A 22,356-nucleotide genomic window follows, 5' to 3' on the forward strand; every position below is an offset into this window, starting at 1 on the left:
AGCAATGTAATATCAGCTTGCAGAAATGTTACCACATGCATGTATTTCCAATGAGCCTGGGTTGGTATTTCTGCTCTTTGAAAAAGTTCACCTTTGGCAAAAGTCTTCTGATGATCTCATAATCTTAAAATCCCTTTCAAAAGTCAACATTTTATGGCCAAACAAAAATAAATTTGCATGATAAATCAGAAATATTGTCAAACGTTTGAATATAGCATAATGCTAACCTGGATCAAGATAGCAGACAACAGAGACTTCCACAAATACCGTTAGACATGAGACAGAATGCTTTGGCAGTCCAGTCACTCACTGAAACTTTAATGCGCTGAAGTCAAACAAGAGTGTTTGTGTGCGAGTCTTGAGTGGCCGGGGACAGATACCCAGCGGCATTATGAAATATTTGTGACACAGAGAACGTCACTCGCTGAGACAGCTTGTTATGTTTGAAATAGCAGCACAGTTTGTGTTTGTGTGTATTCAAGATAGAAAAACCGATATATAGCATAAGTATATCGGACAGAAAATGACTGCTGCAAAAACACATGCAAATTCATTCATTCTCTCTCATTGTGTCTCTCACATAGACAAGAGGTCACAAACACAAGAGACAAGCAGCTTCCATAGGAAAAAACTTTATTTATCCTTTTAAAATGCTTTCTGAGGGCTGAGACTTGGCTTTAGTGTCATATATCGGGGGAACTCTGAGGACACTGTGAATTCTACCAACAAAAAAAAAACCACTGTCGCCACGGGGGCGTCAGCGCTGCCAACACATACATCAAAACTTAAATCAATAATACTGAAATCTGCAACAAAATCTTAGTAAAAGAAAATTATAACAATAATAATGTAGTTCACTGAATAATAATTAAAAAAATCAGCAACAGCAGGAGGAAACATTGTGCAGCACAAGCTTTTTTCTGAACATTTTTTGTGGGATTCGCGGTTGGCCTAAGGCCTCAGCACTGCACTGACCCGCTCTATGAACAAGTAAATTTTGTGAAAGAGTGGATGAACTGTGTGCGATGGGGATGAATCTAGGCCAGGGAAAAGGTTTTCTCATTAGATTTGTCTCTCTCATAATATTGTGTTAATCCTCACAGGGTCAAGAGTCACCACCAATCTGTCTCTTTGCTGGGGGAGGGGGGGGGGGGGGCTATGAGAGTGTGTGCGTATGTTTGCGTGAATGCTTGAGTTTTGAATAAGTTCTCCTCAAATAAGTCAACTTCACTGGGAGAAATGCTATTAACAGATGTCTGAAAGATCCACACAACATCACAGGTGTCTAACCGCAGCATTAGGGAGGAATCAAAGCCTCAAGTCTATTCCGGTAAACAAGATGGCTGACTTTTTTTCACTCTATTGTTGTGGTACAGACAAATGTCAAAGAAGTGTATTCCTTACAGCTGCTAAGAGTGCCGCGAACCAAATGTGTAAGCTAAGCTGCAAAAAGCCAGCAGCAAAAGACAGTCAGTCACTGAATAAGTTCCCACTACAGCAGCGCTGATCCATAAACTACACAAACCATTCATAGCGTTTGCTGTTAAATAATGTACAGAGATGCCAAAATTGGGGTAACTGTTTTTAATGCACTGCAAAAAAAACAAAAATCCATACCTTTTTTGGGGCTTTTTTCCAGTAAAATATTTTTTTTTGCAGTGCAATACTTCGACTTGTTCGCTTTCACAAGCTGACTGGTGCAGTCAGTGCACCCCTGCATTTCAATGGTAAAAACAAAGCCATGAATTTCAAAAAGTGCTCTTCTAATGTCAATTGTAAAGACCTGATCTGCCATAAACACTCAGACAAACGTACATAAATATTCAGTTTAGTTGCACAAGCTGTTGCTGGTTTAGTGTCAGTTTTTTTTTTTTTTTTATGTAGTTTGCTGGTGCTTGCCCTGTATCTAATGGTGTTTATATATACTGTATGTATATTGTGTGCTATAAGAATGAATGTTAAGTGTGTGTGTGTGTGTGTGTGTGTGTGCGTGTGAGTGTGTATTTAAACATTTCTTGAGTAATAACTGTCTCTCTCCTCCTTGAACCATGTCATGGAATATTTGACCTGGTTCCATCACAGCATTTGTAAAAATGAAACAAAACAAAAATACCATAATTCCCTTGTGTAATAGGGAGGATAAAGTGTGTGTATGTGCGTGTGTATGTATGTGAAGGGACTTGCATGTCTTTATGCTTCTTTTCGTTGACCTTTTAAAACCCGTTCTACAGGGACCTCTAAGTCTCCTTAATCAAAAACCAACCGAAACGAAAAAACAATTTTGAAATAAAAGAGAAAACCATGAGACTGGAAACTTTTACTTACAAAATGTCTTTCTTCCAAAAAAGACTATTTACAAAAGCTTTTGCATTTTCAAAAATCCTAATTATATTTTAATTAACAGGGTCTATAATAAAATGGAACTTTATATTCAACATTTCTTCCCAACATACATTATTTACATAATCTCGGGCTTTAGAAACTAAATTAAGAGGAATTGACAACAAAAAACAACAGCAATAAACCCTAATCGAAATATAATTTCAAAAATCTATTTTACGAGAAAGCTACAGAGAAATATCGGGCTTCCTCTGATTGGCTGCGCTGGAGGCCAGATGCAAATGCTGCTAATTTTTTAAATTAGCATAGGCGTAAACACACCTGCCGCCACTGTTTACTATTTATCATTTCACGTGCAGTCCATATAAAAATAGATCTAGCACTAGATTTTCCAGGATTCGTAGAAGATTACGGGGTTTTTTTCTGCGTGTGTTTGTATGCAAACAGGGATAAGTGATGTGCATATCTGAGAGGATGGAGAGGTGAAGGCATAATTTGATGTGTATGTCGATGGATTTTTGGCTTCTGCATGGTACTCTACATACACACGGTCATACTGGTAAGAGTCCATGTCTACATCCAAACAGCGAGACATGAATTATACACGCACAAAAAAGACGTTAGTGAACTAAATTATGCAAAGATATGCATTAGCATGTTTTGTGACTGAAAAGAGGTCATAGGCTCATGGTGTAGAGGCAAATCCCTTAAGATTTTTTTGACCTACAAACCTTTGGGAGATAAAAAATAATGGCAAAATACAAATATTAGCACTTCACGCATCACTGACAACGGATATCTACTTGTCTTCGGCTGAGAGGAGAGAGGATTTCAACTGAACTGTTTCTTAAATGAACGAAAAGCAGACTGGGAGTTCTGGAAGGTCTGACACTGGTGTTTACATATTAAATTCCCTATTTCACTCACTCACTTTTCCACCGAGAGGCTGTTTGTTACTGACCCATGAACACCAAAGTGTGTGTATGAGTGTCAGTGTGTTTTTGTTCAATTGCCTCTACAGCATGTAAAATGAATGAGTGTCCGGAGAGACGCTAGGAAATGAGATGAGAGGACATACTGAGTGTGTGAAAAAGAGATCGGCATTAGTAACAGTGCTTAAGACATTTCTTTGAGCGAGACTGTGAAAGCTGCAAGAATTGGGTTGATACTGATAAAAACAAAACACTGATGGAGTGAGAGATGAAAAAGAGACAAAAAACTAAGCAAAGAGTTGTAAAGGTACAAAAACCACACACGAATGAGAGCTTCCTGCTTTGTGATGTCACTCTAGTGTCCTTCTGTGATTGGTTGTCGGCTGTTCTTCAGCAGTGAAGTCCGTGCCTGAGTGCCACGCAACTTGGGGAGGTTTTCTACCATTTCACGCACATCGAGAGCGACCGGCACACACACATACACACAGTGTAGTGTTCGGAAAAGGGACGGCGGGAAGGAAATCTGAGAGGAATATCATCCACGTAGTCTTTTTCATTCCTCCTTTCCACTTCTCCCTCTCCATCCTCTTGCACGCGGAGCAGACGGGGTTAGGTAATGAAAAAAAGAGTCAGAATACCTTACAAAAACAAGTTCTTATTGCGGTTGCTTCGCTCTCGTTCTCTCAGACTTTGTAGTAGATATTGGCAGGGCTCTGGGGTGGCATTTCCTGCACTATGTAGACGGGGTGCCCATAGTCACCACTCACTTTTTCATAGTGTGGACAGTAGTTATTCTCTGATGTCCGCAGGGGGATGATGATGTCACTGGGTTCTGAGCCAGCCTGGGCGGCTCCTTTGGGCGTGGCCAGAGTGCTGAGTGACAGGGCAGTCCCGCCCCTGGGCTGCGAGTGCTTGCGGGTTCTCTTGCGAAGCTTGAGGAGCAAGACGATGAGGATGATGATGATGAGGAGGAAGATGACACAGCCGGCTCCAATGGCAGCAAAGAGAGCTGGTTTAGAGCCAAAAATCCCTTCCACTGAACCAGGACTGTTATCCTGGTTTCTCGTGTCTGAGAGGGAAAAAGAAAGCCGTTATGAATGGCGCACACTCGTTTTTCTTTTTCATTGTAATTTATTTCTTTAAAGATTATGTTAGCAACACACACTCCGATTATCAGTGTTTAGAGTCGCTCTCTGTTGTCTGAGGCAAAGATAACAGACAATGGCTGTAGAAACAAAACTTTGTGTTTGTTAGCATTGGCACTGAGCAACTATTAAAGTAAATAAAACTGTTGCTGTGTTTATTGTTGCGCTGCCAGCTGAAACGATGACTCCTGAAGCTAAACAGGCATTATGAATACACACTTTTGCTTGACAATAGAATCCACTTTGTCAAGTATATTTAACAGCAGTATGAAGCTAAACAACACACACCCAGACTGGAATAATCCTTCCAAACGGTAGTCCAGCATGTACAAAACTGTTAGCACTGCAAACTAGCCTTGTATTTCAATGTCTTACAAACAAAATTTAAGAAGAATTCATGGTTTAATAGTAGGGATGGTTCACAATGGTCAACTTGTCATCCTTAGTAAGGTTCAATCTCTAACACTACCGTTCAAATGTTTGGGGTCAGTATGATTTTTTTTTTTTTATGTTTTTAAAAGAAGTATTTTCATCCTTACCACAGCTGCATTTATTTGATCGAAAATACTAAGTCAAAACAGCAATATTGTGAAATATTATTACAAATGACAATTATTTTAAAATGTAATTTATTCCTGTGATGTCAAAGCTGATTTTTCAGCATTATTACTCCAGTCTTCAGTGTCACATGATCCTTCAGAAATCATTCTGATATGATGATTTGCTGCTCAAGAAACATTTCTTATTATTATCAATGTTGAAAACAGTTGTGCTGCTTAATATTTTTGTGGAAATAAAAAAAAGCTTTAAAACGGCTGAATCTTTCACAATAATATCAATAACATGCAAATAGAAAATAGATGCAGTGAATTTACATTTTATGCCGACTTTAACTGTTAAAAATGTGCCATAAAACCCTTTTATTTTGTTTGTCAAGCTATTTTTGAAAATCTTATGTAAGCATGTCCAAATGGAATCATTTGATCCTGAACCTCGCTTAATTATACCAATTAGTCGACCAGTTGTTCAGATAACCCGCCGACTAGCAGATTTTGAGATGTAATAGCAGTTAATGTCTGAGTGTCCTCTCGGAGCAGAAGAACCTGACCTTAAGAATCTGTGTGGTGTGATCACTGCAGAGATGCAGCACGAGTCCCTCTGTTCTTTCTTAATGATTCTGTCTCTGTTTCTCTCTTTCTTTCTCTCCTAATGAAGTTTAGACCTCCCGTGGGTTAATGGCTGCTAGGACGTGATAAAGACATGCTACATTAACTCCTGTCTCTCTCTTGCACACGCACACCTGCCTGAGGGAGGCAGTAGCTCTGCATTGCTGTATTTCATCTGCTGGTTTTCTTGGTAAGATTTACTGTGGTAGACCTTCACTGCTGAACTTAGATCAGTTTGTCCTCCGAATACCCAATGTCATTTGTAGGAAAACCCCATCATGTTCCCAAACCAAGTGGCGTAAACACAGATGATTTGTGTTTCCTCACCTCTGTCGGGCATTATGGATCCGTTCCCATCTACGTCTCTCTCTCGGCCTCGGTCTATCTTGCGGGAAGGGCTGGTTGTGGGCTCCTTGATCTCATTGTCCTGGTCCCGGTCTGGGAGGTCCGTTAAATCTGGATCTGGTGCATTTGGATCTGAAACATAAAATCACATACATAACAAATTAAGAACAAAAAACTTTCAAGGAAATCACTTTCAGTACAGCATATGTTTGAATGTATTCCTTTAGATTTTAAAATGTCCAGTTTCTGTTGACGAGACAGGCGCCTTAGAGTAGAGTACAAATCCTAGAGATTTATAACTAACTTGCTAACTTGGATCACGTTCAACTACAATTTAATTGGTGGATAATGAGTCAGCTGACTTAATCATTCACCAAATGGGGCTTAAATAACTTTACCCTTGGACATGCTCAAGATAAAGAAGGTGTGTGTGTGTTTGTGTAACTCACCTTGGCCCACTTTCATGATGATCTTCATGGATCTCGTGCTACAAACTCCACCTTCTCTGTTTTCCAACCCTTCCTGTGTTCCATTAGAAGTTGCTGGAGAGAGAGAGAGAGAGAGACAGAGAGGGGTTTAGTGATTGTTGGGGTGAATTAGGTTTAGATTTATAGGACGTTTGATTGGAGTTCTTGCTGCAAACCAAAGCAGGAAAAGGAAACCCTAATTTACCTCTATAAATCACACGCAAAACACAAGCACATGCAAACATATACACACACAGTCTTTGGCTAAGGAAATGCTCATTCTGCCCTTAAATCAGACATTGCAACCTAATATTACCTTAGAAACATCCAAAAACAAACTAACGTTTGTGTGTGTGTCTCAGAATATGGACAAGATGAAAAAAGCTCAGTGTATTCTCCTGTTACTAGTCCCTATGATAGTAATCTGATCCCATGGGAATGCACAAACACACACACACACACACACACAGAGAGAGAGAGAGAGAGAGAGAGAGAGAGCAATGCAGTAAGAAAAGCCATGTGTATGAATTTTCTCTTTTTCTTTCGTTGGCCCAAAAGCCTCAACAATTTCTACAGAATGATCCTTGTGAGTTTGAAAAATATGCCACAAAACAATACAATACAAAAGAGACACAAGCATATATAGAAAATGCACAAACACACACTCCCATTATGTAGTTAAATAAACCGATATTGTCACAGCGGGTGATCCACCATCATTCAATTTAACCCCCAATTAGACTCGCACAAGTTCACGCGCACACACATACACATTATTAGCTTCCATTAGTTTGTGCTCATTAAGAGGTGTGAGTGAGAAGTGCTGAGTGTGTGCTTGTGTAAGTGTAAGCACTAATGAAGAACTACAGAACAGGTAAGATAAGAAAATATGCTTATTCACTAAAATGCGCACTCATTCACAGCTATCACACAGACTATGATGGGTTCCTCACTGGCTTTGTCACTTTAAAATTAGGAATGTTTTTTTCCTGAACTGTCAAAAAAGTTTTCACACTTCAAACAAACAAGAAGATCATTTTAATTTAGGAGCGTTTCCTGTTTTATTGCTAAAGTTAATCATGGAATAATATAAAGATAAAAGGTGTGTCCCATTTCGCACACTCGTGCATTTTGCAGTAGCAGTGTACGTACTGTGTTCGCACCGGATAACGGAGTAAGGCGTAGTTCACTACGAGTATCTGTTTTAAAACATTCTAAAGCTAACAGTAATATATCATGTGCATTTTGAACCATCATTTCCTCCAAATGGAACAGCAAATAAGGTCCTCAGACTACAACTAAAAGAGTCGAAAATGCAAAAAAAGAAAAAAGCTGTGACTATAATTTAAAATTATAGCCACTTATTACAAATTACATCTGAGCGGACCATAATATCCATTTTGCAAACTAATGACTCTTATGAACCAGTTTGCTTGTGAGTAAGCAGATTGAATCAGAATCACTAGTTCTGCGTGAATCGTTGAGACGAGTCATTACGGATATTGCAATGAACTCCCTCACTGAACTGTAAATTATTTTTCAGTTATGGCTGATTTGAAATGAACCATGAACCATTACTAGTAATTAAACATACATTTTCACAAAAGAGTTTTGTAGATTCTTTCAAAACAGAGTGATATTTATAATGGAACACATATAATCAGGTGACTGCATTAATGACAGATTCTGTGATTTGTCAGCTAATAAAATCATCAGTCAATTGACTCTTTAATATTTAATTCCCTAAAAATGCTTGGCTCCCTCGTCGTTGTTGTTGTTGTTTTTTGGATCCCGCGAATACCGACTTTCTTGCTTTCAATTTCAACATTGCCATCACTTAAAGAGCAAGTTTTTTTCTAGTTATCATTCTTTGGACCAGTATTGGCTCTATGAAACTTTAGAGCAGAAGTATGTATTCTTGTTAGGGAGGAGTTGCGAGAGACTCCAGTGAGGGAGAAAGGCCAGGGCACAGTGATTGTGAATGGTCCTTTGTGGGCGTGTATGGGGGAGGGGTGATGTGTGTGGTTGCTAGGAGCTGCTATGATGTCATGCAGATTGAGATGTATGGCAGTAGGCAGAGTGCCAGTCTCCTTACGGTAGCGCCATGCCAACCTGTCACCGTGCCAACCACGGAATAGCATCACACGGTGCTGCTGTACACACTCACACACACACCACCCTGACTCCAGCACACTCTCACTTCAGGCTAAACACAACAGACATTCCAGACAGGCAGGGTAATCCCACCCTGTGTACTGTTAGCAATGGGATGGATTGGCTATGAAGCATTTTTGCGGCCACATTCTGTTGTCACTACATCACTGCTGGATTTTAACTGGTCAGAACATTTTGGTCTTAATAGTTTCCTGCCTCTGTGCACTAAAAAAAAGAAAGACATTTCTGCATGGATTGAATTAGACTCTTCATTTCTAGACGGACTCATGTCGAACTGAATTCCAAGAAGTGCAAAATCATTACTGAGAACACAGCAGGTATTTCTAAAAAGAATATACCGTAAACGCAACACACAAACATGTAAATCCCAGATGACCATGCTGGGAGATTAACGTGATTTAGATTTAAAACAAGGTGTAAACGCACATTAAAAAAATGTGAAGGGGTTGGGGATTTACCATCTGCCTCTCTGTTTGTGTGTGTGCGTGTGTGTTTGTGCGTGTGTGTTTGTGTGTGTGTGTGTGTGTGAGAGAGAGAGAGACAAAGAATGAAATATTCAGTCTTGTCACAATAAATATAGTGTTGCCCCAGTTAGCATCTCTTATTGACTGACATATAGTGTGGGTGTCCTTTATGTGTGTGTGTGTGTGTGTGTGTGTGTGTGTGTGTGTGTATGTATCAGTGTTTGTTTGTAGCTGTACGCTCATTCTTCTGCCATCATGGAGCCATCTCATGCCTGCCTCATCTATTCTCAAACACGCACACAATCCCTGAAGTAGAAAAACACAGTATTATTTAAGTATTTTTGGCCAATATTTTCATTTCATAGTTTTGCAACGAGTTATTAAAAATAGTGATAGTCCAATATATCCACCAGGCTGATTAAATTGATTTGATTGATTGATTGATTATGTTTATTTCATTCATGGATATTTTTCCAACAAAACTTACTTCATCATCCTCATATATATAATTTATAAAACCATGATGAAAAGGAGGCAGGGTGAAGAATATCTTATTTTTCCTGCCCCCTCAACAATAATAAAAAAAGAAAAAACCTCAACATATCAAAAAACTCAACATATCAAGTCCCCATCAATGCATGACGATAACAAATGAAACAAACTAGAAACCAAAACATCAACCTGACACAGATTCCAAAGCAATAGCAAACCATGATCACAACCATCATCGTCAATTTCTATAAGTATTCATCCAAAGCAAAAGCAAACCATAATCACAACCATCATCATCATCATCATCATCATCAATTTCTATAAGTGTTCATACAAATCCATTGTTTTCTCTTTAAATCTTTTTTTAAACTGAAATATATTTTTACATTGCTTTAGTTCATTTTGCAGAGAATTCCAAACTTTCACTCCCACCACTGAAGTACACATTTGTTTTGCTGTTGTCCTTGCAATTTGATACCTAAAATGTCCCTTTCTTCTTCCTTCATTTTCTATAAGGATAAACAAGTGTTGAAGGTTTGTGGGCAATACTTTATCTTTTGCTTTAAACATAACAATAAGTGTCCGTAATTCAACCAATTCTTTAAATTTTAACAGTTTAGAGCCGAAAAATAAGGCATTTGTGTGCTCTCTATAATCTGTTTTAAATATAATTCGCATGACTCTCTTTTGTAATAGAAAGAGTGACTTTGTGTTGCTTTGGTGGCTGATACATTATAAAATATAATGTGTGTGTGTGTGTGTGCGTGTGTGTGTGTGTGTGTGTGTGTGTGTGTGTATATATATATATATATATATATATATATATACACTGTCAAATATTGTAATGTTTATATAAAATGTGTGTGTATATATACACACACACACACATGTATGTGTGTGCGTGTCTGTGTGTGTATATATATTATATATATACACACACACACATAAAATAAACATATTACAATATTTGACAGTATATGTGTATATATATATATATATATATATATATACACACACACACACACACACAATGATTGATTTGACAACTGTAATATATATTAGTATACTAGGCTATATATTATATAAAGCGAAAATTAAAACGGTAAGAGGAAATGAGAAGGAAATAATAGTAATAGATTTTGTAATAATGTTATTATTATTTTATTATCATCATCCAAGTCTCTTTGTATGGAATTTTCTTATTATGATTATCATTCATAATATTAATTATTATAAATAATTCAAAACAGTGGCTTAAGATACTTGGAAATTCAGTCAATCTCCCTATTTCCAAAATATTAAAGATTCTAACATTCAGTACTGAAGAATAGTTCAGTTTCAAAGGAAGCGTTGATTATTCAGCAGCATGTCTCAGGTTTTTGTACCACATTTTCGAATGATCATCCAGCTGTTAAATCAACACTACAGGCCCTGATTGAGCTGAAGTTCTCCCATCACGTCTCACAGAATAAGAGAATCCAGACCTCAATGAACACACTTTAAATGCTCACAACCACAGCTGAGTCAGGCTTTCAAAACGAATATTTTTAAGCTGTAACATTTTACGTTTCAGTCGGCAGAACCCAGTGCTGTTTCCCTCGAGTCTCTGATTGATGAGTAACTGAAACAAAGAGCAGAAGGAAAAGACGCCTCGCTGAGTGAGTTAGCCACAGTAGCCAACAGCTCCGGGCTGAACCTTCAGGGACAAGACCACTGCGCTCACAGAAAGATCTGAAAAACAGCTTTGTGCGAGACAGACAGACAATGTATAATGTAGCTGCTAAAGGTTCAATCTTTTGGTGGGTGAGCATGTGTGTTTGTCTGTGAGATTTGGGTCAGCGTTCATTCTAATGCAGTCGACATAACACAGAGAGCCAGTGACAGATCACTCCGAGAGACACACACACACACACACACACACGTGCACAACTCATCAGATCAGACACAGCTAGATTAGATCTTCTTTTGATTCCAAAAGCTCATCCAATTAGATCGCTGCACTGCTCCAGCGGTCGCATAACGGCCGACCTTTAAATCCGCAGGACGAGCAGCTCATTGGGAGAGTGTGTGTGTGTGTGTGTTGTAGAAGAAAATTAAAATGCAATACTCATCCAACCTCACCGACTTCCATGTGCTTCTACATCCACATACAAACAGAAGTACTCAATCCGATTAAAAAAAAATTCATACATTTGTCATCTCTGCCTACAGGTTCAGAGTGTTTGTTTGAGTGGGCACATCATAAAGGTGTGTGTGTGTGTGTGTGTGTGTGTGTGTGTGTGTGTGTGTGTTTTAGGGGCCTAAAAATCCTATATTGTTCCAGTACAAAATCCTTCAAAATGAACCAACACACTCATGAGGTTTTAGGAAGGGAGGAATGAAACAAGAGGAGGCTCGGCCTGCTGTTCCCCTCTCTCTCTCTCTCTCTCTCTCTCTCTCTCTCTCTCTCTCGGCATGGATCACTGGACTGATGGAATTCAACACTTCTATCATGTAACCACTCGCTCCTTTCTTTTGTTTCAGCTTGTTTCTTTTATTTTTTTCCTGCTTGTTTTTTGTTTATTTTATCACTTCTTTCTGTTTATTTTTTCCTTTCTTTCCTTTTTTTACATTTCTGTTTCCTCCTCCTCTTCCATCATTCTTTCTGTTTTTCCCCTCCACTTTCTTTCTTGCTTTCTGTTCCTTCCTTTCTTATATTTCTTTATGTCCATGTCTTTCTGCATTACTTGAATTTCTTTCCTCCATCACTTCCTGCTTCTTTCTTTATATTTCTTTGTTTCCATCCCTCCTGTTTCTTTCTCTTCATTTCATTCCTCCTTTCTTTCTTTCTTTGTTTATATCTTCCTTCCTCATGTTTCTTTCTTTCTTTCCTCCCTTACTTCATTTCTTTGTTTCCATCCCTCTGTTTCTTTCTCTTTCTATTTCCTTCCTGTTTCTTTCTTTTTCATTCTTTCATTTCTTTCCTCTTTCTTTAGTAAACACTGCCACCCATTCACTCAAATTACCTGTAAGTGAAGAAAACGACCAGCACATTCTGTTACTGATTGAAGATGGCTATCTGTGTTCTCGCAAATTAGACCATTTCAAAACACCAGCACAAACCATTATGCTTATTATATTCGGACTATATTAAAAGCATTTCTGTGTAAAGCGTTTTGTGATTAATGAAGCAGAGGGGAAAGCGGAGTGTGTGTGTGTTCTCGACGGCAGCAATCCAGATCTCCCAGAATTCAACATGTACAGGAGCACGTTTCATTCAGATCCTGGCCTTGAAGACCTGCTTGCCCTCGTCATATTTGAACCTGTGTGCGTTAGAGAGAGAACAGAGACTGTGCACAATGGCAATGTAATTAAACGTCAATTAGTCTCTGTTCTAATGTGGCTCACACACTCGCTCCCTGTCTCTAACACACACCCAGACAAACACTCATTATGTGCGTTAGCTCCATGGGTAGTGTGTGACCCATCATGCATCACTGACCTTCATCGCCCACTGGGACATCCGCATGGGCATCACTACAGCGACAGTGGCCATTACTACAGCAACCACATCCATACACACACTGATCGTAAGACAGAGTGACATTACACACACACACAGCAGAAATTCTGCTCGGTTTGGTGCACCTGGTGCTCGATGTCCCATAAGACAAAGAAAGATGAACTCCCTGTCTTATATTGCTTTCTTTCTCAGTCTCTTTCCTTTTCGCTCTCATTCGCTTCTGCCTCAAAGGGGAGAAAAAGTTGTTTAGCTGACTATGTCTTTTTGTACTAGTACTTACTTGCCAAAGAGGTCAGATATACCACAAGCATAGAACTGAATATTCAGCCAGTGTTTGTCTGCAAGGCACCACAGATTTAGAGAGTGTGTTTGTGTGTTACTCTTGTGTATATAAAGTATACAAAATGAATGCTTACAATAAGAGCTCACTATAATTTAAAAAGCAGTTTATTATTCAGTTGACCTCACATTTGCACGTCAACAATGCCTATTCAGAGTTCTGAAACTTGGCCCTCTCAGTCACGGTGAAGTAACACAGAGGAAGCTGGATAGATACTATTATTCCAAACACCAGAATACCTAATGATAAGAGTAAAATGTGGGAAAGTCTGCCAAACTTTGTGCTATTTCTGGCTGTGTATAGCACCCGCCACTCTGAAGAACAGAAGATTTTTGATGCAGAAGATCTCAACGTTAGAAACGGGCACCTGAAGTTAAGTTTTAGCAAGATCCCTGTTAAAAATTGTAAGCTAAAAAATCTATCAACCCACACAAGTCTTGAGGACACAGCAGCAAAAACAGACCCAATTGTAAAAGTCAAAGAGAGAGTGAGAAAAAAACAAAACAAAAAAAAGATTCATACAACTTACATTTTATATATACAGTATATGAAAATGAAAAGAAAGAAAGAAATGTATGATGTGGCCCCAACCATCCAGGATTTTTGAGGCAACGCTGCAACAATGAAAAGAAACAAATAAAATTTTATATTAAAATATACTTGTTAAATTAGATTCTTTGTGAAATTGAGTGAATATCCAATTTGTGCATGTCAGAATACTAAAATAACTAAAAACACAGCAAAGATCAATTTTACTATAATAAACGTTAGTGTAACATAACTTTACATTTTACAAAAGGTAAGATTTATACCATGCTTTAGACGTCTGCTTGCAATAGCGGGTTAAACATTTCAGAGAGCAGAATATATCAGGCTGGGTGGATATTGGATTGTTATCCAATAGCCCTTTGCAATAGGAGCCATTTTCTTCTCGCATTACAAAGCGGCTAAAACCAACCGTTTGCTCTTCGTTTTTGTGCATGTTAAAGGGGTAGTTTAAATTAGGCATCTAACACACACATACACATACAGCTCGATGTGATATTTGACCTCTCTCACCCCAGAGCGACCACAGCGAAATGAAGCCACTCATTTTCATACTTCAGCTGTGGCCTGAGAGACAGTTATGGTGAGAGGTTACACAAAGACCCACATACACAACACACACACACTCATCATTCTGGTGCAGCGGTTTGGTCAGAATTACTTCAAAGCTGGACTGTCTGAAATCAGAATCATATGTTGCTGACACAGCCTTAATACAAAAATACACACACACAGAACCGAACGCATACTTGCTCTCTCGCACACACACTCGACACAGTCACACGGAAGAGAAGCTCACCCTAAACAACCCTTAATTTAGCCCTTTTTAACGCTCTTAATCCTGAAAACATTGCATAAACCATTAGAGCCTTTCTAGCAGCCACACACTCCTCCTCATTTGGTCATTACGTGCATTTCATGCAGTTATAATCGCAAAATCTTGTGACTGCACACCATTTTTTCTCTTTCCATCCTTTGCTTTTTTCTCTTTCTCTTTCCATCATCTTTAGCGCTCCCTTGACTGTATGACGGTACTGTTTCCATTGTCATGCTTTTCAAATCAACTTCTCAAACACACATACATACCGTACACAGCTTTTTTGAAAATTTGATATCTTTCAGCAAGATATGTTTATAGAGGTAAAATTTTGACGAATGAGTAAATGGTGTGGTTTGGTTTCGAAATCAAATTTTTTTTTTTATAAACGTAGGGTCAGAGCTGATCTCTGTCAAAGTAAATGTCATGATCAGGTCACTAAACTGCAGAAATCGTTTAGAAACGCTACTAAATCACGAGAGCTCAAATCACTCTCATCCAAATGGTTCTGAATCGAATTCAGGTTCTGAAGCCGCCCGCAAACAATGAACCAGGATCCGTTTCAAACCTGAACTGCTTCATGAATCCACACAAGAGTGGCATGATCAGCACAGTGTCTTTCTGGAAGACACACTGGAATTAAACCAGGCCATAAAAGACAGTGACTTCTCAGAATCTCTCTTCACAATTAGAAACAGACACAGAATCTGACCAAGCACAGACTTACTGACCCCAGTCCAGACATAGAAAAATACCCAAACAATAAAAACACACATAACTTAACGCATGGATGAAAGCGATGTCAAAAGGACTGCATGTTTTTGTACTCATGCCTAAATGATTTTGATTACAAAGGAACCTATGAAATAAGAAATATATTTTATTTCATTGGTTAAACTTGTATTACCCGAATGAGGACCACACTACAAAAACTTTTTTCATCTGTATTTTAATCTTGTTTTCCAATCAAAATCGAAACATCCTGAAACCAAGTATTTCAATTATATCGGGTTGTTAATATTAGTTTCGCTAATAAATGCTAATAAACAGTTTTATTTACTACAGCAAACATTATTGTAACAAACATTACATGACAGAGTCTGAAAACAAAAATACTTGAGAATACTAGAGATTTGAGATGCAATTTAATCTTGAAGTTTATTTTTCTCACCCCAATGGCTAATTGTTTTTAATTGTTTTGAGCATAAACCTCACTTTTCAACCTTAAGCATAAACAAATTTTGTTAGATTTATTTAAAATAATGCCAATGTGGTAAGGGAAATAAAATGAATGCAAAATATATTCTCTGAAAACAAGTCTTTTTACACCCAAAAAATATTTTTTTTAGGGAACAGCATAAGGGGACTGGAGCACTTGAGCTAAATGTTGCGGCACAGCTCGAGAGGATAAGGTTAACATGTATGACTCGGAGGCTGAGACAAAGATGCGTGAGCGCAGACCCGGCCTGCTTCAAAGAACCTCAGCAGACAGACTGGAGACGACATGACAAATAGTTACATGGATAAAGGAAAGGAGCGAGGAGATTTCAAGACGCTGACTTGGCCTCTGGAGCCGATGCACTGAACCTCTGTAGGGACTACATTGTCTACATGTCGACTTGAGAATCCCGGGACGTGTGCAGCCTTCTATACATCGAGTCGATCATTCAAATGAATTAAATCTCTAAATTTAGATTTATACTATAACATGTCCTGAAAGATTTAAATTAAAATTACAGACGAAATGGAGGGTGCAGCTGAACCATAAAGAGAGAATCAAAGAGCTCGACAGTTCTTCCTAAAATGGATTAAAGGGGCCGTTTTAGGGTACGGCACGGGTGGCATGACAATATGGTGAGTGTTGAGCTCTGCTGGAAAAGGAAACATAGTCAGCATCATAGAAATCAACATACTGAGGGTACAGGAGAGGCACAGAGGTTGAGAGAAAGAAACTCGACACCAAGCCGAAAAAGTCTAATATAGTGACAGGAGAAACAGCAGATTCTCGTGGATGGATGAAAAGCACCTGGAGTGACGCTGTAGCAACTAAAAAAGCCTGACAGACACCCTCAAGGCGGGTGGGCAGAGCGACCCCTAATGATTTTTCAGTATTAACGAGGTCTGCAGCTCCATCTATTTGCTCAGGCACTATTCACAACAAGCTAAATGCTAATACCTAACTATTCATTATCAAACCACAAAATATCATTAATGTAATAATTAAAACACACCATAAACCTTAACCACAAGTAGTGCGAGTAAGACAGACAAACCCGGGTAGAAATCTCCACAGTAAATGCTTTTTTACTCAGGAATTTTGAGAGCATAATTAGTTCAATATGCTTTTCTTGAGTTTGTGTGTGTTTTAAAGAGGATTCTAGTTTGACTGGTCAGTTTAGATGTCTGGAAACATCTTGCTTACATTTAACACACAAACGGGGAGTTTTATATTAAACTGCATCTATGCTTATGCCAAAGTACAATCAGTTCAGGGACTCACTGTATGTAAACAAAGTAAATGCGACATACCAATAGCACACATTGTAGAAAAACAACTCCAAGAGACTTTTGCTGAGGAGCGAATGGATGCGTGTGAAACTGTCACGCTCTAAAGTCTCTCGCTGAGTTATTAACTTGAATGACCAGTGAAAACAAGATGACCAGACAGCAAAAACCACTGAACCCAGAACACAAACACATTTCAGCAAAATTATTTTAACCAGACTCATCCTGTTTACCAGAGCAAGATAAAGGAGCTGGTTGCTAGGGAGTGTGTGTGTGTGTGTGTGTGTGTGTGTGTGTGTGTGTGTGTGTGTGTGTGTGTGTGTGTGTGTGTGTGTGTGTGTGTGTGTGTGTGTGTGTGTGTGTGTGTGTGAAAGAGAGAGATTGAGAGTGTGTGTTTTACTGGATCTAATAGCAGCCCTGCTGCTTTCTGGGGGTGTAGTTGTGGTGATGGGTCAGTGGAGGTGAAGTGGATTATGGGACATGTCTGGGCATCATGGCCAAGAGACCAAAAACTCAGTGAGGCAAGACAACCAATGAGACATGCCTGACTGAAAGTGTCTCCACCTCCCACCATCCTTGGGGAAAGAGTTAAAAAAAGAAAGCGGGGTAAAGAGAAAAGGAGCGTGTTACATTTACCATGCTGTTCCCAGCTGTTTTCATCTCGTATGCTAAGGGTTTAGCATGCATTTATGCTGAATGTGTTAGAAATCTTTAATTCTGAATGAATCATTAATCAGCGCTTCAGTTCAACTGTTGCATGCTGTTTGTGACTGGAAAATCATCCCTCACTGAAAACCTTTCACAAAAGCTTGACTGTGGCATTTGCAGATTTACACAAACATACTACCATTACTATGAAAGCCTGTTCCTGCCTTTCTAACTCTATTTGTGACTTAATTACCCACACTTAGCATCACAATGTGAGTTCATTTCTTAGTTTAAAATAAGGGATTCGGTTTAAAATATTTCAAATACCCATTTAATTTTTTTACTCTAAGGCAGAAACTGGCTTCCATATATTACACACACACTTTCCATTGACTTCTACTGTTTCTATATTGCGCTAATGACATTTTCTATTCCTTAACCCTACCCTAAACCATCACATAGTCTGAGGGCCTTTGGCTGGTCCACACAATGTGATTTCCAGTTTTACTAATATTTTGGGGACATTTGGACCCCCTAAGGTAGACAAGAACCTGACCCAAACACACGTTTAGCAAGCTATCTAAAATGGGACTCATTAACTGCTATTATATTTAAAATAACCTCTTTGTAGTTACAATAGATTAATGCTGGTAAACTTGTGAAATACAACTTTACAGAATTTTAAGAAGTAAATCAATACTTTTCTATTTGTATGTGAAGCAATACCTTCAGGGGTACAACAGCTTGTCCACGGGGCAGTAGCCTTAGGGCCAAATCTACTAAACAGCGCACATTAGCGCGAGAGCGTAATTCCAAAAATGTGCCGATGGGAGTGTAAAGCTCTGCGCATGATCTACTGACAACGTGCAAATTAAAGAACACAGACGCAGCCGGATCATTTCCATAATGACCAACGCAATCTACCGAGAGCACGTGCTTTTTTGGGCCGGTAAATAATGGCACAAATACCAGTAAATTGACAAGCACAAACCTTAGTAAATCACCTTGCATGATTCATTTAAATACTCTCCTCCCATAAATTTTGCGCATGAAAGGAACACTCCTATAAAAGCATATAAGGTCAGCTGCAAAAATAACAGTTTTATCACTGTGTGTCTTTAGTAAATCCTGACAGTAGTTGACGCCAAAACAGGGTTTGCGATGGTGCAAGCTGTTAGTAAATCTAAAGGCCCGTACACACCGGGACGAATATCGGCGCGCGTTATTTGCCAGCGTTTTTCAACGCGTTTTTTGTGTTCACACCCAAGCGATTTTCGCTGACGATGAGCCGAGTGAACATGCAAATTCATTCCCTGACATTAGATGGCGCTTAATACCACTCCATAACAGTTCTCTTTTATCAAGTTTTTTGTAGTCGCTGTCGCGTTTGTCATATAGTTCTTTATGTTCCGACACCAACGAGACCAGCAGCTCAACATTCATCTTGCCTTGCATCTTCCTCGTCTTATTTCTTCCCGGCAGTGTTTAGACGCTACTCGGCATATATCTTCTTCGCCGTTACGTATGTGTGCTCGGCAAGACCGTTTTGTGTTTGAGCGCCCCCAAGTTGTGTTTTACTGTAACTTCAGAAGCTCCAGACACGTGAGCAAAAGCGCCAATCTCATTGGTCGGATAGTTTTTAACGCGGCGCGTCAAACCAAAAAAACGAACCCGAGGCGTTTTTTAAAAAATGACACTTTTACGCGTGGCGTTTCTCGCGTCAGTGTGCACACTCACATTGGCGCCCTTTGTTTAATCACGAGGCGTTAAACGTCGGCGAATATCGCGCGCGGAATTCGTCCCGGTGTGAGCAGGCCTTAAGGCTTCTAATATGTAACTTTTAGGGGTAAAGTCCATTTAAGTGTACTGCCCCAGCAACAATCTGTTGCACCCCTAAAGGTAAACATTTTTCAAATATTTCTGCATGAATGCAAATTTGTTTCCAAAAGTATAGGTAGGTTAGACAAATACAGAAAAGCTGGAGTTACTTACAGGTGATGTAATAGTTTGTGAAGCGTTTGAATTCAAGTCCCATGTAGTTTGGACTGAACTCCTGGAACTTGATGGTGAATTTGATGTCTTTCTCTGGTTTGTTGCAGGTCACCAGAACATTGGGGTCCAGTATGGTGCTGCAGGACTCAGCCTGCTCTTTCTTCACCAGGTAGAGTTTATAAAACTCATACGGTCTCCCAATGTCCCCTTTGGGGCAGATAATGTCCAGTTTGTCACCGATTTCCGGGTAGATCACCAAGCCCTTCCCAGACACAAACCTGCAATACAAAGCATACAAAGTTACAATAAATCACAAACACATTTAAACAATCCTCTGAGACTGAATCTCAGTAGAATCTGCATCTGTGGACTTCACAATCATGAGAGGAAAAACTTGGGTTCAAATAGCCCTCCGAGTCCAGACTGCCAAGAACCTCCGCAAAACGCTCCAGAGGGACTATCGCCGTTTCTTTTTTCCTTTTAATAACATATTTCAAAATATTAAACAATTCCAAATATGAAAGAAAGAGAGCACCAGAAGAGCAGAGTCAAAAATGAGCTGGATGGAGATGGAGCTAAATCTGCTGACTAGGATTTATTGGACAGGGAAAGAGAAGTATCTCACTTAATTTATTAGAGTTTATAATTTATTGTTCATGTGCTGATCAACCCTGCTCGCACATTCAGGGAATATATTATTCATTCTTAGTAACACTGACTAGCGTGTGTGTGTGTGTGTGTGTGTGTGTGTGTGTGTGTGTGTGTGTGTGTGCGTGTGCACCCCCATCAATATGTGTCTGTAAAGAGAGACGATTGCAACACAGTCCTTTACACATTTTACTGCTAACCACACACAAACACACACAGACATGCCCTAAAACTACATACACATATGCACAGACAAAAACAGAAACCCCCTAAAAGTACAACAGCGTATGCAAAAAACACACACACAAAACAACTCTAATGAAAAAGACATGCACACATACAAAAACACATCAGGAGAACGTATGTTTCCCTGATATATGGCCCTGATCAAACTCAAATATTGTCTCATAATGTAATTCTGCTGGTTATTTCTGCTCTTGTGCGCTCACTCTTCGCTTCAGGCTGTTCGCTGGTTTAACACACATAAGAGCGTACAAAACATCTTCACAGACGGATTAACAACAAAAACCTTTTACTTGGGCACAGACTTCCGTCTATTTCACAAAACACGCTGTATGTGCGTTCACATGCTTGTGTCTGAGGTGTGTGCAGGATTGTGAAATCCAATTATGACTGAGTGATTATGGCCATTGAGAAGCACAATTATGTTCTCAGTGAGAAGAAAGGAAACAATGGGAAAAGATAGACTTATATAAGCAAGAATACACACAGTTATGATAGCTTACAGTGCTCTCATTGAAAAGAGTAGAGAGGAAATGCATCAATAGCTGAAAAATGTCACTTGAAAACAAACCACAGCAAACAGTGTGTGGCATGTAAATTCAGGGATTTCAGAAAAGCGATTAAAATGTCAATAGTGGGCAAAATATATGAGTGCCATATCAGTTATCAACCAATATAATATTAGAGATTTTTTGATGCAACGGTAAAGGTTGATATTGGAGTCAATAAAAATTTTTTTGCAAGAAATTAATATTTCTATTCAGCAAGAATGCATTATATTGATCAAATGTGACATATTTATACTGTTACAAAAGATTTCTAGTTCAAATAATGCTGTTTTGAATTATCTATTCATCAAAGAATCCTGAAAGAAATAACTTTCCACAAAAATATTAAGCAGAACAACTGTTTTTAACATGGATAATTATAAGAAATGGTTCTTGAGCATATTAGAATGATTTCTGAAGGATCATGTGAGTTGAAAATTCAGCTTTGCCATCACATGAATAAATTATATTTTAAAATATATTCAAAAATAAAACAGTTGTTTTAACAGTTTTTACTGTATTTTTGATCAAATATATGCCGCCTTGGCGAGCATACGAGACTTTTGAAATCTTCAAAAACATCAAAAATCGACTAACCCCAAGCTTTTGAATAGTTTATTGAAAATAAAACACTAAATACCATAAACATATATAATAGGTTTATTATACTAAAAACTAATGATTATCTCTGACTTATTAAACAGTGATATACATGTGCAAAATGTATCATATCATGAGGTTAGAAGGCGATCAGCCACAGAGATTAACGATTTTAGTCAAATGTTGTAGCAGTTCATAAAAGCAGATATCTGAGGCGCTGACATGCAGACCTAGAGAATATCTGTGTGTACGCGTGAGAGAATAAGAGATTTGCATGACTTAAGAAGTTTTGCAGGGTTAAACTCTTTGTGTGACATTTGTCCTCCTCTGTCTGCGGCCTCTTCTCTGTTCCTGTCTATCCCTTTCTTTTATCCCTCTGTTTCTAGATTCTCTTTTCATCCCTCTCTTTTTTCCCCATCAATGAAGATGTCAAACTCGTGC

At 38.8% G+C, this 22,356-nt stretch overlaps 1 protein-coding gene across 1 annotated transcript in view; it reads right to left on the reverse strand.

Annotated features, from left to right (window-relative positions):
- Positions 1–618: 618 nt before the first annotated feature.
- Positions 619–22,356, reverse strand: part of efnb1 (ephrin-B1) — a 35,619-nt gene continuing 13,881 nt past the window's right edge. The window contains exons 2-5 of the mRNA XM_081365874.1: positions 19,877–20,154; positions 6,378–6,470; positions 5,911–6,060; positions 619–4,341 (exon numbers count right to left, since the gene is read on the reverse strand). Of these exons, the coding sequence (XP_081222000.1) occupies positions 3,956–4,341; positions 5,911–6,060; positions 6,378–6,470; positions 19,877–20,154 (907 nt within the window). The 3' untranslated portion in view covers positions 619–3,955. The remainder of the gene's footprint in view (positions 4,342–5,910; positions 6,061–6,377; positions 6,471–19,876; positions 20,155–22,356) is intronic.

This window comes from Scardinius erythrophthalmus (assembly GCF_964197995.2).
Source record: "Scardinius erythrophthalmus genome assembly, chromosome: 5".
NCBI lineage: Eukaryota > Metazoa > Chordata > Actinopteri > Cypriniformes > Leuciscidae > Scardinius > Scardinius erythrophthalmus.